Here is a 17,831-nt window from a genome sequence, read left to right as displayed (position 1 = left end):
ATTCAATTCAATTCAAAAACAATATTTTTTTAAATATCTAAATTTAACATAGAACAACAAATTAAAAGACATGAGATAACCTTATTTATTTTCAAAAATAGTAAAAAAATCCTATAGAAAGCAAATAAAAAAATAATGGATCTCAATCTCCATTAAAATAAATATTGAAGGATGAAATTGAAACAAAAAATAGCTTGAAAAGGGAAAAAAAAACCAAGCAAATCAAGTGGATGTCTTAAACCTGGGTTAATCTTCCAAACTCACAATCCGTGAAATCCTAGACCTGGGCTCAATCAAGAACCTCAATTTTCAATCAATTTAATATTGAAATTGAAAAAATTTCATAGTAAAAAAATAGCAACAAAAGAATGAATGTCAAATTTTATAAGAGAAAAAAACTAAAGGAGGATGAAATCGTGAAAAATGTTTTTAAAAATTATCTTAAATAAAAAAAAATAACAATAAAAAGAATGAGAACTATCTGATAGCTAAAAAAAATTAAAAGAGGATGAAATTTAAAAAGATTCTAATTTTATAAATTACTTTAAATAAAATAAATAGTAATAAAAAGAATAGAAAATAAATATGATGGAAAAAAAATTCAATGGCTACTTGAAAAATTTGAAGGATGACATGGAAATTGAGGAGGAAAGAGAAAATAAAGGAAAATAAAGAAAAAGTCGTTGATGCCAAACCATGTCTGTTGACTACACGCGTTGTCCAGGGATGTAAAGGCTATTGAGATGATTTTAATGCCACCCCGGAATTCACTTTTGGTCGTTTGAATAACACAAGCATATTCTACACATTAACGTGTGTATTATACTCACCAACTAGCCAACTAGTCATTTTTGTTGAGAAGAGCAAAATCATCATTACACTGTTACAATCCATAATGCTTCGAGTTTGTGTCTATAGTGAAAAAGTGAGCTCTTTTAGGTTTTTGTTAATTATAGTTTAATATCGTGCTCATCTTTTCTTCTTACATATCTACGGCAATGTCAAATTGGACTTCTAATATGAATCAAATAATATAATTTAAAGGCAATATATAAAAATCTAACAAAAAAATCTTTCTTTTTCTTTAAAATTAAAAGATTTCACAAGATTTGTATGCTTTAATGAAAATATAATTTTTTTATAAATATTATTATATTTTTTATGAGGTTGGAAAACCTTTTAGGCTAGGATGATTGCTTACAAGATAGAGTTGAGATGGTTCATGACGGAGAATGGTGGTTGAGTTCACTAAAACACCTGTAAAACAAGGTTTTTTTTTTAATCTTATATAATGTGACAAGAGACTCTCCCATTACTAAGGCCCTGTTTGTTTGATAGAAAGTAGTTATTTTTGGAAAGTGAATTTCAGGAAAGTGAAGTCCGGAAAAATGAATTATTTTTTGATATTTGGTAGTGTAATGGAAAATAAGTTGGATAACACTTTCCAATGTTTGGTTATGTCATGGAAAATGAGCTGAAAAGTAACTTATTAATGTTTTATTTTTTTCAAGTTTATTAAAATAATGAGGAACAAACCTTACAAATTAAAAAGTTAAATGAGAATGAAATTGAAAAAAAATATATAATTTCATAAATTATCTCAAATAAAATAAATAATGATCAAAATAATAGAGATCAAATCTAACAAATAAAAAAATTGAAAGATGAAGAAATTAAAATAATAATAATTACCATTTCATAAATTATTTCAAATAAAATAACTAACAATCAAAAGAATGAGTATCAAATTTGATAGATAAAAAATTTTAATTAAAAAATGATAAGGAAAAAAAAATAGCAATTATAAAAATGAGGACTAAAGTTAATATAAAAATCAAATTCTAAGGGATGAAATTGAAAAAAAATATTCAAAACAAAATATATATAGCAATCAAAAGTTTAGGGACCAAAATTGATATAATCAGCAAATAATATGACATTCCTAATTTTTTCACAACTTCCGGAAAATATTTTCCGTCCAAAATAAAAGGAAAACACTTTCCTGGAAAACTAAGCCAAATTTTCCTTTGACTGGAAAGTGTTTTCCGTTGATCAACTTTTCTAATAACAAACAAACACAGGAAAGTTTGGAAAGTGGTTTTCAAAAAATCACTTTCCATCAAACAAGTGAGGACTAAGTCAACATAGGAGGTGGAAGAAAAATTCCAATGCCAATCCAATAAGCCAGATTGCATAATTTGTGCATGAAATAGAAGCTCAAGACAAGTTATTAGGCCTTGTTGAGCTTTGATGGGCTGGGCATTCCCATAACTAGACCTTCTTTGTACTGTTTTCTTAGAAGCTTTTACTTTTTTAAAACAATATTTTTCTTTCCTATAAATTAAAAAAAATAAGAAAAGGTCTAATTTTCAAACCATCTTGATTTTTTTTTAATTCATAAAAATACCCAATCAATCAATTTAGATTATTTTTTGTGTAGAATTGTTATTTCGAGGATTATATATTACAAAATATATTGGGGGGAGGGGGGTGGAGATCATATTGATTATCGAATCTTGGATTACTCTGAGATTCTGTGATGCATGAGGATTGTTTTGGAAAAAGTTATTTATTTTCTTAATTATTTGTATTTTTTTTATTTAGTTTAGAAAATTAAATATTATACTTAATAATTTTATTTTTTTAACTATTTTAGGAATTTAATTGCTTTTGTTTTTAATTTTTAGGTTTCTTGATTTGTTTAGACTATTTTAGTTTATTTAAGAAGTTATAAACCTCTTGAAGAAGAGACTGATTAGTATAGTGAAATATTAAAAAATAAAATTTTAAATTAGAATTTTTAGTGTGATTATTCTATTTGGTAAAGTTTTATATTGTTTGTTATTGTTATGTTTCTTATGTTGTTTCTATTTGTCTGTCATTCTGAAAATATATTTGTGTGTTAATTGAATGAATGAACTTGTTATTTTAAGTTTTAAATTTCATGTTACTTTAATAAAATCTTTGTACTTATATTTAATTCAATTCAAAAAATTTATAAAAATTAATATCATAAATAGTATATATCAATGCATAACATTCATTATTATTGGTATAAAATATATAAATACAAACTTGTTTTGATATGCCAAATCTTAGATGGCATCGTAATATCAATGTTTTAATCTATAAAAAAATCTATACATTACACACTAAGATCAGTTCTAAAGTGATTAAGAGTTTAATATCCCATATATATTAATATATAATCAAAGTTTTGAAGTCTAATTAATCCATAAATTAAAATCATAAAATCCGAAATCCATATTTTTTAAAAGTATATATTTAGGTTAAAACCTAGTCCTTACTAATCTACAATGTTTGAAGGAATTTAACTTAGCCTTACATTTTAAATAAGAAGAACGGGTCTTGAATGAGAACAGCACAAAAGCCGATTCATGATTTTCCTCTATTTCACATAACTAGCTGTTAATTGATGAAGAATCCCATGCGAGGTAAAGACCTCGTAAAGACCAATATATCTCCAGAAAAGTGGAAGATTGGGTTTTAATGGCACTTCCATATAGTTTCTCTCTTACTGGATACTCACCTACCTAAATAGGGAAAAATATCATCATGAATACAGATTCATTTTCCAAAAATTCATGATTACAGACTTGAACATCCCCCCTGTTTGTCACCCGTGCTCAATGCATGCATGTTGCTTATTTAAAACTCCCACAACACAGAGCAAGGCAATATTCAAAAACTTTAAGGCAACCAACAACAACACTATGAACGGTGCTGGTGATGAGCTATCTGCTATCTTTGACGCATGCACCTGGCCAGTCTCAGCAGTGAACAAGAGTGAACCAATGTGGGCAACGGGGAAGCTAATACAAGATTCTCCACCAGCTTCTTCAGCATCATCGTTACATGATGTAATGCAGATTAAAACTTTTCATCAGAATCCTCAACCTGTTATGGTCAACAGGAATGGATCAGACCAGCTTGCACTAGAAAAGCTGGCACAAGAATTATCAGTTAGTAATCTTAGCAGCACACCTTCTTTGCTTCCACCGTTAACAACATTATCTCTAAATGAGATAGTGGAGATAAGCCATCAAAGGTTTGATCAGAATCCTCTAGTTTCAGGTATGGCTAGAAGTGAATCTGAATTGGCCTTGGAAAAGTTATTAGAAGAAATGTCAACCACTGCTACCTCTGTGGTGCCACAGATGTCAGCATCATCGATAGTTGACAACGAGAACATAATAGAAATAGAAAATCCTCAAGCTTCAGCACCGTATATTTATTCTGTGCTTAAGGCCAAGCTCAATATGGCCTGCGCTGCTGCTGCTATCCGATTTGGGGTATGGTATCTATTCTCTCTCTTTGGTCCTACTAAATTATTATCCTCAACTCAAATGGTTTTGTTATATTATTTATAAGATAAATTTGACTACAAATCTTTAATTCATAATTTTGTCGAATGTGAACAGGAACCGCCTACACACCCCAAAGATCAAGCACAGGTTGAACAAAACTTAGAGCCATCTCCTGGTAAGAATTTGCAGATGAGTTTTTCACATAACTCAAAGGGCAGATTATATATATCCATCACTGCTTTTGCATTTAATTGTGAATCTGGGAAAATTTATTTATTTATATGAAAGTAATGGTACTAATCGTATGATTGGTGTCTTCATTGCAGAATCTGGGATTGTTGCTATGCAGAGAAAACGAAAGGTAGAAATAAGGCAAACAATAAGTGATGCATCATCAAAAGAAGACTCAGAAACCATTGAACAAATAGATCCTGAAGAAGCAAAACGTGCGAGGAGGTAACCATAATTGATCACCTTTCTCTGATATTTTTCTTCTACTCCATATATCTTCATGGACTGGCTTATACATGCAAGAAAACAAGGGGCGGGGGGGGGGGGGGGGGGGGGGGGGGGTGGAGTTTGGCATCTCATTGATGATTTCAAGTCTTAATGGGGTTTCAGGCTCGTGGTGAATAGAAATTCAGCTAGATGCCACAGAAGGAGACGGAGCCAAATAACTGAACTGCAGGCGGAGGTTAATTAATCTTCCCTTTGTCTTCACTTGCTCTTAATTATTCATATATAGCATTAGCAAACATCCCTTTTCTTATGAAATTTATTATTTTTTTATCATTTTAGTGGAATATTTAATTTTGAACTCAAATCTAATCTATCATTATGACATCATTAGAATATTGATGCATTAATGGACGAGCATGCTTCGATGGCATCAGAATTTGCTGAAGTGAAAAAAAAGCATGTTGATGCTATTGTTGAGAATGAAAAACTGAAGAAAGAAATCGGGGCATTAACAGAGAGGGTAAGCAACTTCTACTGCTATTTATGAATTTCTAAATAACTAGCTAGATATGACAAATATCCTAGAATTAATATCTACAGGCATGCAATACATGTAACATTTTTCTGATTTTTGTCGAGATGGTTGTCTTATTCGTATCTTTTCAGGTGATTAAGGTTGAAGAAAGAGTTGACCTACTGATGAAGGCGAACCCAATGTTCATCTTGAATCTTAGGACACATGGTAGTGGCATGCAATCTGGTGGTAGCCATGTAAATCATGCATCTTCAAATGTTGCGTTCAATATGGAACCAAGATCGATTCAACAACGGCAGCCAGATCTTGATAATGCTCCTTCTACTTCTTCACTTCATGGAGTGGCCAACATCAACTTCCTCGACGACGACGACGACAACACCAGAAAGCCACAATTTGATGATTATAGAACAAGTACAAGCAACAGAGGATCACAGAATCTGGGTGGCAATGACATGGCATTCATGCAAGGTCGCCACTTTTTTGGTTAATCCTTGCCATGAGATGCTGCCGGATCAGTTTGTATATATCAGAGAAATATATTGGTGTTGGCACAGGTTCACGCAATTACAGGCATAGTGCAATGGATGCTTTTTTTTTTCTTTTTTTTTTGGTGGACCAAATAATATATGTTTACCTGTTTTGGATTCATGCAATCATGGGTATATTAGTAAGGATGGTGATGGGTACATATCAAAATAATATGAATGTCTTCATGGAGGATCCCTTCTCGTTAAATAGAAAAATATTACTATAATTATAATTATAGCGTACAATCACTTTATACCATAATTACATTCTCTCTAAATAAAGCAACTATGTACAACTACTTTCTATTAATTATACTCTCTAAATCAAGTAATTATCTATACAATAACATTACATTAAGATACTATAGCCGACATCCCTTTTAAATTGATACTAACACATAATGAAGCATCGATTTATCAACTGTGAATTGATGTCGGTAACGAGATAAAACCTTAATAAACACATCAATCCTCTAAAACTTAATGAATATACAAGGAAGAGTAATCATATATTAATTGAGTGTTTCATAAATAGAATAATAATTTACTTTAATGTGCTCCATGCATTTATGTAAGATCATGTTAGAAGCAATTTGAAGAGCATTGTTGTTATTAGCATAAAACAGAGTAGGAGTAATATGAAGAATACTAACTTCACCCAACAAACCCTCGAAGCCAAACAATCACAAAGCATGAGGATGACAAGCACAATATTTAGATTCAGTTGATGATTTAGAGATTTTATATATCCTACTTCTTACTTTCTTAAAAAATAAGAGCATCATTAAAAAACATACATTAACTAGCAACTGAATGACTCGTATTAGGACAAATAACCTAATCCGCATAATTGAAACTCATTAATTATAAAGAAGTTCCACTAGAAAAGAATAACTTGCGACCAAAAGTACTCTTAAGGTAACAAAGAACACGTCATGCAACAACCAAGTAACAATGGCAAGGAGTTTGTATAAACTGAATAACCTACTATACAACAAAAGAACAACCATGTTGAGTAATTATCAAATAATTCAAACTCCTTATCATCTCTCTAAATAATGAGGGGTCGGATAATAACTCGCCATCACTTTTTTTTTAATAACGAGTTCTTAAAAAAGGTAAAATCAAACAAAAAACTAGGAAAACCAATCAAGTTAAGTGATGTTCCAATGTAGGGGATGAGAAAGCCTACATTAAAAATCTTGTAAAAGAGAATGTAAAAAAAAAAAATTCACCTAAACATATCAATGCAATTAAAAGAGGCAGGATAAAAAAAAAAAAACAACACGTCTATGTTGTCTCAACAGCTTTTTAAAAAATAGCTCAACAATAATGAAGGAGCTCAATTAATGTTCTTAATCATTGAAAATAATTTTCAAAAATAACTTATAAAATGCAAACATTTTATATGCAATGAAGCAATCTTATTAGAAACCAAGCGCTGGTTGTCTATATAATGAAGTGGTGGACTTTGAAGAATTGTAACTTATCAACTTAATTGCTCCAAGAGAAAAGAAAAAAAAATAGAGTCAACTCGATGCTAGAAACTAGTTGTTGCACTCTTTGTCACCTTCGTCCTTGTAATCATCAATAAAAGACAACTTAAAACTGTTATTAATCTTCCTCTTATTCCACTTTTGAAATTGAAGGTCCTCCTCGATCCCTAGTAATACGAACATATCAATCTTCATTAACATCCATGTTCTAAACCTAAAAACACAAATAAAAAACATGGCAATCAAATTCACCCTTTCGGTAGATTTTATATCCCCCTCTTTTTTAATTCTTAGAATATGAACTGAATATTAACCCTTTTATATAAAACACATATTATAACAACAACACTAACTAAACATCTTGATTTTTTCACTAATATTATTAAAAAATAATATAAATTATATTTAAGTTTTTGGGTTGAATTAGTTCTTTGACTTGATATCAGAATCTTGATCACCAAGTGGTCACGAGTTTAAATCTCATTATCCTCATTTATTTAATAAAAATTAAGCACGAGGTAATGTGGCCTTGTATAAATTTCAAGCATAAAAAACTTTCACTTAAAAAAATGTGTTAAAAAATAATATAAATCATATTTTAAAACCTCACCCAAAACCTTACGCTTTTAGGTAAATTATTTTATTAACAAACGAGGATACATGAAATTCTAAATCCACCCATTTCTTTTCTTAATCAACCACGATTAGATCGATTCTCTAGTGCTGATGCCGCTGAATCCACATGAGCAAACAGACAAGAATAGGTATTTTGCTTCAACCGATCAACAGTCTTCATTAATCCATTATTGTCTTCAGAGCTCAATTTGCTTCTTAGTTTATCTAACCACTCATTTACATGCTTAAGCAGTGATAATGTGACAGCAATATGGTTGTTCTCCAGTTCCATTCGTTGTATGGCGAAGTCCTTGCCTTTCTTCTCCTAGGTAGAAACATGAAATCCTATGATGCGGGATAATAAATAATAAGAATTAAAACAAGAAAAGAAAGAAGCTTTAGAGAAAGAAAAAAGCTAAAAAAGAAGAAAGAGGATTGGAGATATGCAAAGTCTGCAATATTTTCATTAATCATCAAAACTGTCTCACAAAATGACAGAGAAACATATAAATAGTAAAACCCTAAAACATCTCACTATTGGGCTCAGCCCATCAATCAAACTATTTAACATAAATAATTTCAAATAAATAAAATAACAATGAGACAGACCCAAATAGGCTCAGTCTCCCAACCACAGCATGGCAGACTGGGTCATCCTACATCGTCTCTGTCCATATACTCGTGTGATTTGCGGTATGGATCTGGTGTCCCCACCAACTCTCCCGAGGTTGGAGAAACTCGACCCCGTCGAGTGTAGCACTAGCCGACTTTGATAGTACTCCCAAAGATCTGGATCAATCTGCTGCAAAGTATCTCTAGTGATCCAAGTGCAATCTAAATCAGGTCGGCCCACCCAACGAACTAGAAACCGTTGAACCTCACCATTCCTGTTAAAAACAACTTGTTCATCCAGAATAGCATCAATATTATCCTTTTGTGCTGATGTCAAGGTGAAAGGGATAAAGGTTTCAATAGGATCATCATGAGGGGAGTTAAGTGGTATCTCAAATGGATCATTTGGAATAGGAAGTAGCTTATGATATACAACTAGATCCTCAATGTTAAATGTATAGCTAATGCCAAAATCATGTGGTAAATCAAGAACATAAGCATTTGGGCCAACCCGTTATAGCACTTGAAAGGCTTGGCACTACATGCATGCAATTTTCGATTAATTCCCCAAGGAAACCGCTCGGGTCTAATCTGTATCATAACATAGTCTCCCACATTAAACTTATTATGTTATTTATGTAAATCAGCTTGAAGTTTATATTGCACATTACTTGCTTGAATATGTTTAGTGATCTCAATATGCAAATCCTGAATTCTACATGCAAAAAACTCGACTGACTCAGACACTCTAGCATGAATGGACATGGAAAGAAGGTCTAAAGGTTTCCTAGGCTTGTAACCATGTACAACTTCAAAAGGACTCATGCTTATTGACTTATTGATAGAGCTATTATAGGCAAACTAGGCCGTAGGAAGAATCAAATCTCAATTCCTATTATGATCACTCTCTAGACACCTCAAAAGGTTGCCTAAACTCATGTTAACCACCTCAGTTTGACCATCAGTTTGGGGGTGGTAAGCAGTAGAAAACTTTAATCTCATCAAAATAGAGTTTCGCAACTCTAGAAGCATTTGTGGTCTTAGAACAAGGAATAAAATGGGTCATCTTAGAGAAGCGGTCGACAACCACAAAAATAGAATCATGTTTCTTTGCAGTACGTGGAAGCCCAAACACAAAATGCATGCTTACATCTTGCCAAGGGCAAATGGGAACGGGCAACGGGGTGTAAAGATCAGTATTTTGTTTTCTATGCTTAGCTAGTTGGCAAGTTCGACATTGACTTACCAATTTAGCGACATCTCTTTTCAAACTAGACCAGAAAAACTGACGTTCCACCTCTTTGATGGTTTTATTCCTTCCAAAATGTCCTGAGAGACCTCCAACATGAATCTCCCATATAAAAAATTCATGTATGGATGTTTTCGGGATACAAAGCTTATTATCCCGAAATAAATATCCATCTTAGAGGTGATAACCATTTATGACGCGGTGATTCTCATCTTTCAATGTCAAGTATATTTCTTCAAATTCTGAGCAAGATTCATACTCCTCTTTGAGTCTATCAAATCCTATGACTTCAACACTCATTACAGATAACAGCGTTACCCGACGACTTAAGGCATCTACAACTTTATTCTCTATTCCAGATTTATATTTCAAAACAAAAGATTATGCTTGCAAATATTCAACCCAATGACCATGCCTGTGATTAAGCTTCTTTTGGGAGTTAAGATAGTGGAGGGCTTCATGGTTGGAGTAAAGAACAAACTCATGTGGTAACAAGTAATAGCGCCAATAACGCAGGGCTTGAACCACCGCATAAAACTCCTTATCATAAGTTAAGTACTTTTGTTTTGCCTCATTAAATTTCTCACTAAAGTAGGCTACAGGGTGACGTTCTTGACTAAGTACTCCATCTATACCGACTCCCGAAGCATCACATTCTACTTCAAACACCTTAGTAAAGTCAGGTAGCCGCATTACTGGGGCCTCCGTCATCTTTTTCTTAACCTCTTCAAATGCCTTATTAGCTCCTTTACTCCATTGAAACTCACCTTGTTTCAAATAATCTGTAATAGACAACATGATGGTGTTAAATCCCTTAATGAAACGACGATAAAAAGTCGCAAGCCCATAAAAACTACGAACCTCATGAATATTCTTAGGCTCAAGCCAATCTACTATCGCTTGGACTTTCTGGGGGTCAGCAGAGACTCCTTTCCATGACACTATAAACCCTAAAAAGACCACTTGATCTATAAAAAAGAAGCACTTTTTGACATTTGCAAACAAACTTGCCTTTCTTAGGGTGGTACAAACTTGAATAAGGTGATCAAAATGCTCTTTCTTGGTTTTGTTATCATCAAAGTACACCACCTAGAACTTTCCCATAAATGGCCTAAGCACTTGTGTCATTACTCTCATAAAAGTGCTTGGTGCATTGGAAAGGCCAAAAGGCATGACTAGCTATTCATATAAACCATCATTAGTCTTAAATGTTGTTTTCCACTCATCTCCCGGATGGATCCTAATTTTATGATACTCACTCTTCAAGTCAATCTTAGAGAAGATTTGGGCTCCTGCCATCATATCTAGCATGTCATCCAATCGAGGAATTGGAAAACGATACTTGATTGTAATCCTATTGATGGCTCGACTATCTACACACATTCTCTATGATCCATCTTTCTTAAGTGTTAACGGTGCAGGTACTGCACAAAGGCTTAAACTCTCTCGTATAAATCCCTTTTATAACAACTCACATACTTGCCTTTGCAATTCAACATGTTCACTCGGGTTCATCCTACAGTGAGGCAAGTTTGGTAATGTGGCACTAGGGATAAAATCTATGGCGTGTTGAACATCACGCATAGGGGGTAAAGCATTAGGTAGTTCAGAAAGGAAAACACTAGAAATTCTTTCAACACTTCCATTACCTCTTCAGGTGGCTCTTCTAAAAAGTCTTTCACCATCTTATTGGCCACTACAACAAACACAATTGACTCCTCACAAATCTCCTTATCAAACTCCCTAGGACTTATTATATTAAGTCCTCCTTCTTTCACTTTATTCTTCTTTTGGCTATTATCAATAGACATTGAAGGTAATCCAATAAGTTGGATTTTCTTACCTTGAAAAGTGAATGAGCAAGAATTTGATCGCCCAAAGATTGTAACGTCCAAATCATATAACTAAAGCCTACCCAAAATGACGTGCCCTACATCTATGGGAATGACATCACACCAAATTTCATCATGATAGTCTAAGATCTTTATGGGAAAAAAGATATCTCTCTTTGGCCGCTATAGATGTATCATTAACCCAGGACACACTATAGGGTTTAGGGTGTGGAACATACTTTAAGCCTAAACGGGATACACTTCCCGAGGAAACTGCATTGATACAACTACCATTGTCTATGATAATCTTATACCCTTTATCTCCACATTTATGGTAAGTGAAAAAAATAGCAGTCCTTCTCCAATCCTCAGTTCCTTTATGTTGTGTTAAAGCGCATCTAACTACACTTAACCTGGTTGTCTTGATTTGAATGGATATAGACCTAACACATCCTAGCAAGTTGAACTCATCCTCCTCATCATTTAGATCCTGAAAATCATCGGGATTGGGTTCATATACCTTATCATCGCAATTATCTTCTTCGTCCATATCCTCTTACACCTTGATGAACAAAGTCTTATTAGGGCAACTAGAGGAAATATGACTAAAACCTTGACACTTAAAACACTGAATTCTTAAAGTTATCTTAGGTGCTTCATGAAAAATACCCCTACCCTTGTCTTCTCTAAGTATCTGGAAAATCAAAGGATTGGGTTTACGAGGTGGGGCACCCAATATGAAGTTATTACTACCAGGTTGGGATCTAGAAGGGATACTACGAGTGTCCTGATGTCTCATCCACTGGCTTTTTGTGACCAAGTCATAATTTTGTACCAGGGTATAAGCATTATCAAGGGTGGACACACCTCTAAGCACAACCTCTCTTCTAAGGTCATCATTTAAGCCTTTTTGAAATCTACTTAGGGTCATCACTTCATCCTCCCTAACTGCACACCTCATCCTATACTCATCAAATTATACCACATATTCATTGGCAGACTTGCCTCCTTGCCTTAAGTTATTCCACTGGTCCAAAAGATTTCCTCTATAAGAACGAGGCAAATACTTTTCTTCTAACTTAGTCTTCATTTCAACCCAATTAGTAATAAGAGGTTGACCTCCCCTATCCAAAGACTCTTCTACACTTTCCCAATAGAGTTGAGCAGTCCCACTAAGTTTCATCTTTGCAAATATTACCCTCATATTCTCAGATAAATTATACTAGTCAAAGAATTGATCCATGTCACAGATCCATCTATCAAAGATCCACGGCTCAAGTTGACCCTCAAAAGTCGGGGCTTCTACTTTGATATGCCTCATGACTCGCTCGCCAGGGTCATCGTAGTCGTGATGACCTTGATTGTGGTTGTATTGACGGTTCCTAGGATGAACTGGTTTTTTACGGTAATCATTGGAACGCTCACTATCGTTAGGGTCATCAAAGTCATTGTGACCCTGATGTTGGTTACGTTGGTGGTTCCTATGAGGAACTTGTCTTTGAGGATTCCTATGGTTGTCACTAGAATGTTCACTCTCGTTAGACCATTTTACTTGCAAAGTTTCTATAGACTCCACCCTACCAGAAAGGTTTTTCATTTGATTGGACATGTTGTTCGGGTCCATGGTAATTGCTCTTGAATATCTCTAAGAGCATTACTAGAGTTCGGGTCCTTGGTAGCTATGACTTCTAAATTGTGTACTAGACAACCACTATATAAATGCATGCAAAAACTAATTCTAAAATTGAGATCACAAATAACACTTGCAAGTAAAAACGCAAAATAAAATTATAGCTAATATTTTAAAAAAATAAATTATTTTTTAATTTTTTTTATTTTTTTTAATCTTTGAGACTAAGTAATGACAGATTAAACCAGGAAAATTCGCAAGCAAGCAACGTAAGTCCTCTAAATGCACACAAGTAATCCAAACACCATGTTTCAGTTTTCCCACGAATTTAACCAAGCTCCACAATTAATTAAGAGGATCAGATACTCAATGCCAATAAACAAGCCTAAAATTAAGGTAATTCAATTTGCGAGGCAGACTATGTAATTTATTTATGGGCAAGTACAAAGAATAATATTAATGTTAAATCTTGGTTAACAAGTGTAAAAGCATACCAGGAATGATAATATTCAATGGGTAAAAGAATTTATGACCGAGTGATGTGGCAGCGAATGATTATATGGCAGATGAAGTGGCAGGTCTAATTATTTTACCTTGAGAGCTTCTGTTTCCTTGCTTCCCTACCTCCTGTGATCTGTTGTCGCTGCTAACGGCGATAGCGCAAGAAACGAGGCTTTGTGATTCTGCTTGGGCCTGGCGGTGCAAGGGAAGGGGTTGTGGTATATATGGTGTCGCTGCTGGACGGGGGCCTGTTGATGTGTTGATCCGTTGTCGCTGCTGGAGGGCACTGTGGACGGTGGCAGATGAAGATCTGTTGCGCTGCCTTTACTGCGGTGAGTCACCAGTCGATGCTGGCTGTGATGGGTGGGTGGTTGCGTCTGGTGATCTGTGTTGCTGATTTGGTTGCTGAAGTCGAAGGTCTGTTGTGAAGGCGTCGCTGAAAACGATTTGGCGTGACTACAGGTGGCGTGGAAAGTGGCCTGCTGTAGGAAAATCTTTCGTTGTGGGTGCTATAGAAAGTTGTCGTGGGTTTTGGTGGTTGTTGGGGAGGCCCGATCTACCCTCTGGCGAAGGTGGTGTGCTTTGCAACGGCGGTTTACTGGTGGAGAAGATGAACAGTGTTTCCCTCTCTTTTTTTTCAACCAGAACAATTGGATTTTATTTTTTTAGATCAAACTAAATCTAGGGTTAAACATAAACATGTAGACCGTTTAATTGTAAGAACAATTAAAACCCTAGCTCTGATACCAAATTTGATGCGGGACAATAAATAATAAGAATTAAAGTAAGAAAAGAAAGAAGCTTTAGAGACAGAAGAAAGCTAAAGAAGAGAAGAAAGAGGATTGAAGATATGCAAAGTCTGCAATATTTTCATTAATAATCAAAACCGTCTCACAAAATGATAGAGAAACATATAAATAGTAAAACCCTAAAACATCTCACTATTGGGCTCAACCCATCAAATCAAACTGTTTAACATAAATAATTTTAAATAAATAAAATAACAATGAGATAGGCCCAAATGGGCTTAGTCTCCCAACCAAAACGTGGCAGGCTGGGTCATCCTACGTCGTCTCCGTCCATATACTCGTGTAATTTGCGGTGTGGGTCTGGTGTCCCCACCATCCTGCATTCAACGCACCCTCTAAGAATCTCAAAAACCAAGCCCTTGTTTCATTCAAAAGAGTCTGTTGGACTTCTTTGATCTCTTTTGTACCTTCTCCTTTAGCCCACTCCTGCTTCTCACTTGCACTTAGCTCCATTGAAGGCTTTGGAGACTTCAATTTAGCTTTGGCATAACTTAGACCTGTCTTTTTACTTGTTTTTTCTGTATCTGGGGCAGAAAAGTCAGTAAATAACCGCAGTGATTTATCCTCGAATGGGGTTGTTACATTTGGTTGGTCGATGAGTTGTTGGATTGTAAGGAATTTTGTGAGAGTGAGGTGGGGGTTCTCTGGTGAGGCAGAGGCGCAGAGCTCAGCAAACATACTGAAAGAAAAGGGATGAAAGTAAGAAGGATATAGAGCAATGGTAAGTACTATGCTGGCTAAAATTATGTTTTGGCCTTGTTATATATATACTTACTTGAGGCACTTGATAAGAGCTGCAGCAGTAGATGCCTGCTTTTGAGCTTCAGCTGCAACCAAGGTAGCTAAATATCTCCTTCGTAGCATTCCCTTGGAATATAGCAAACAATGCGAAAAGAGAGAGCTGCATTGTGATGCTGAGATTGATGAAAGAGTTTGCATGGTTTTCTTATAATATCTGTTGCTTCGATTAGTGGGTTAGTGACTCATTTTTTAAGGCATTGCATAACAGATCATTTTTTTTGCATCAAGAAGAAAGACAATTTTCTATGTGGTTAGCATCGTGCACAAGAATGAAAGCGTTTTTTTGAGAACAACCAGCCTTTTTGGAAACGGCCACCTCTGGCTTTGATGAAAGTGCATCAGGTCGATTTCGATAAGGCGTGGCCGGGCGTGCCTGCAATGCTAATACCAACAACTGCCACTTAATCGACATTTTACATCTTCATGCAGCAGAGCAAGGCCTTGTGCATTCAACAAACGAAGCACGTTATTGTAAGGAAACCTTATTTTCTCGTATGTATCGATCAGAATCAGACACAGGATATCCTGGAAATCTTCATAAAGTAATTGCACTTCCATTTGTTTACGCCGGGAGAAAAAAAATTATTGCATACGGTTCATTTCAAGAACATCATGTGCTGCTGGTGCATTTTGATAATTTCCACCTTACATAGTCTTTCGACCTGTAATTTACTTGCAACTTGATCTAGTTAAGAAAAACAAAAATTGGCAGAATTTAAAGAAAAACAAGTACCAAAACAAGCTATCTGTGTCTCTGCAACATCAAAATGCATGTGTTTGGGAGAATCGTACCTGATCTTTATTTTCTTGCTGCTTGCCATTCATCAATCCACGCTTCTTACATAGTCCACCGTTCTCACTCTCATTGCTCTTCTCAATTCCCACTTGAATCCGCTCCACCAACTTTAATAGTTCCTGTCAAAACACCCTGCATATACCTGATGCAACACCAGCGTTTTCCTCTTTGATAATAATTTTCTGTCTTGCATTCTCCCCTTTCACTTCTGACAACTCCCTCAATTTCGAACCAGTAACTTCATTATCGACTGCCACAGGACCCTCAGATGGAACCAACATTTGCATCAAATCTTTTGGATTCCCAATGAAGGGATTCCTCCCTGACACAGGTCTCACACCAACTAAAATCGGAACTGGGTTCCAGCTTCCACTCTATCAACATAGAAAAACTGCCCAAGTTTTAACTTGTTATTCAAAATTAGCTCATTGTCTTCCGTCGATAATGAGACATAGGTTGAATGTGAGGAATCAGATACTTTTATAAAGAACCCTTTATAAGGCCATACTTCTGAGCCTGACAGGGCTGGCACAATGCTGAAAACTTGCAGGAGAACTGACCGATATTCTCCACGAATTTACATTCGAATTTATACTCTGGAGAAGCTTTAGCAGTACTCCCGGTGTAAGAGATGCCATACCTTTTCCTTCTCTATTTCGAACTATGATCTCTGCCAATTACCTTTCTCCATCCGAATTAGTAAAGCTGAATGAAGCACCCAATTTTAGTTCAGATCAACAGCACTCCCTATTTTACAGTGAATAATAGCCGACATAATTTTTAGGTACCAGATATGGTTTTAAGAATCAATCAGTACTCTTTTTTTTTCCTTCTGTCTATATGAGGTAGCCCTTGCAGGTAACCTACGGATATTTGAATAAGCCAATGCCCTTATGCCCTCGCACCACGTAAATTCAGGTTTTTTTGCATAGCACGTAATCCGAACCTGTGACATGCGCCTCCAGCGTCCATCACAGGCTGCAATCTTTCCCAAAGCCTAAACCCGTAGGGTTAACTCAAACCTTTTTGTTTGCAATATTTTAGAATGCTATTAATCTCTCACCAATTATATTTTAAGCAATACTACATCTACATGAACATCCTTAAACCTTTTGGACTCCATAGGAAATGAATTTACTGAAGTAATTACAGAAGTTTCTTCAAATTTCTAAAGATATAGCAAAATGAATCCAGATGCAGTATGTATGCATTAATTCTAGGGCTTGTTACGCTTGTACGAAACTTTGACATAGACCATAAGTTTCTGTGGAAAAGAAAACAAGAAAGGTAAAAAACAGTCTGAAGTATAACCATACCATAGGCAAAATATCAGTTCGCACAAGATTGACAGAAACAAAAGGATCATACCTGAGATGAAGGGGGTTCTACTTTAAATAAATGGACGTGATTTGCACATAGAGATGATCACAAAACAGCCACCATCCAAAACAACCAATTTGTTTTGATAATAGAAACCATTGGCAAACCTCAATAGCTTTGCATGCCAGGCAAGCAACTATCAACCTCTCTTGGCTTGAAAGCCAAGAGACATGTTAATGAGTAATGAGAAGTTAGTGCCTTTTTTTTTTTAATATACTTGAATAAACATACGAGTGCTGTCAGCTGTGCTGATTACTA

The 17,831-nt window shown here is 35.0% G+C and overlaps 1 protein-coding gene across 1 annotated transcript; it reads right to left on the bottom strand.

Moving 5' to 3' along the window:
- Positions 1 to 14,628: 14,628 nt before the first annotated feature.
- LOC18094698 (uncharacterized) lies at positions 14,629 to 17,653 on the bottom strand. The gene is made up of 4 exons (XM_052453665.1): positions 17,562 to 17,653; positions 16,190 to 17,457; positions 15,372 to 15,922; positions 14,629 to 15,275 (listed from the first exon to the last, which is right to left on the bottom strand). Exons 3-4 carry the CDS (start codon positions 15,533 to 15,535, stop codon positions 14,852 to 14,854), a joined length of 588 nt encoding a protein of 195 aa, XP_052309625.1. The 5' UTR covers positions 15,536 to 15,922; positions 16,190 to 17,457; positions 17,562 to 17,653; the 3' UTR covers positions 14,629 to 14,851.
- Positions 17,654 to 17,831: the final 178 nt, after the last annotated feature.

This window comes from Populus trichocarpa, chromosome 1, assembly GCF_000002775.5.
Source record: "Populus trichocarpa isolate Nisqually-1 chromosome 1, P.trichocarpa_v4.1, whole genome shotgun sequence".
NCBI classification, from domain to species: Eukaryota; Viridiplantae; Streptophyta; class Magnoliopsida; order Malpighiales; family Salicaceae; genus Populus; species Populus trichocarpa.
This window is presented reverse-complemented; position numbering and strand designations above follow the sequence as displayed.

What these genes read in the sequence shown, in the direction of transcription:
- LOC18094698 (XM_052453665.1), bottom strand. Translation starts at nt 15,535, where the DNA reads ATGCAAACTCTTTCATCAATCTCAGCATCACAATGCAGCTCTCTCTTT. An exon ending in GCTCTTATCAAGTGCCTCAA is followed by an intron (nt 15,276 to 15,371) that starts GTAAGTATATAT and finishes CTTTTCTTTCAG; the next exon opens with TATGTTTGCTGAGCTCTGCG.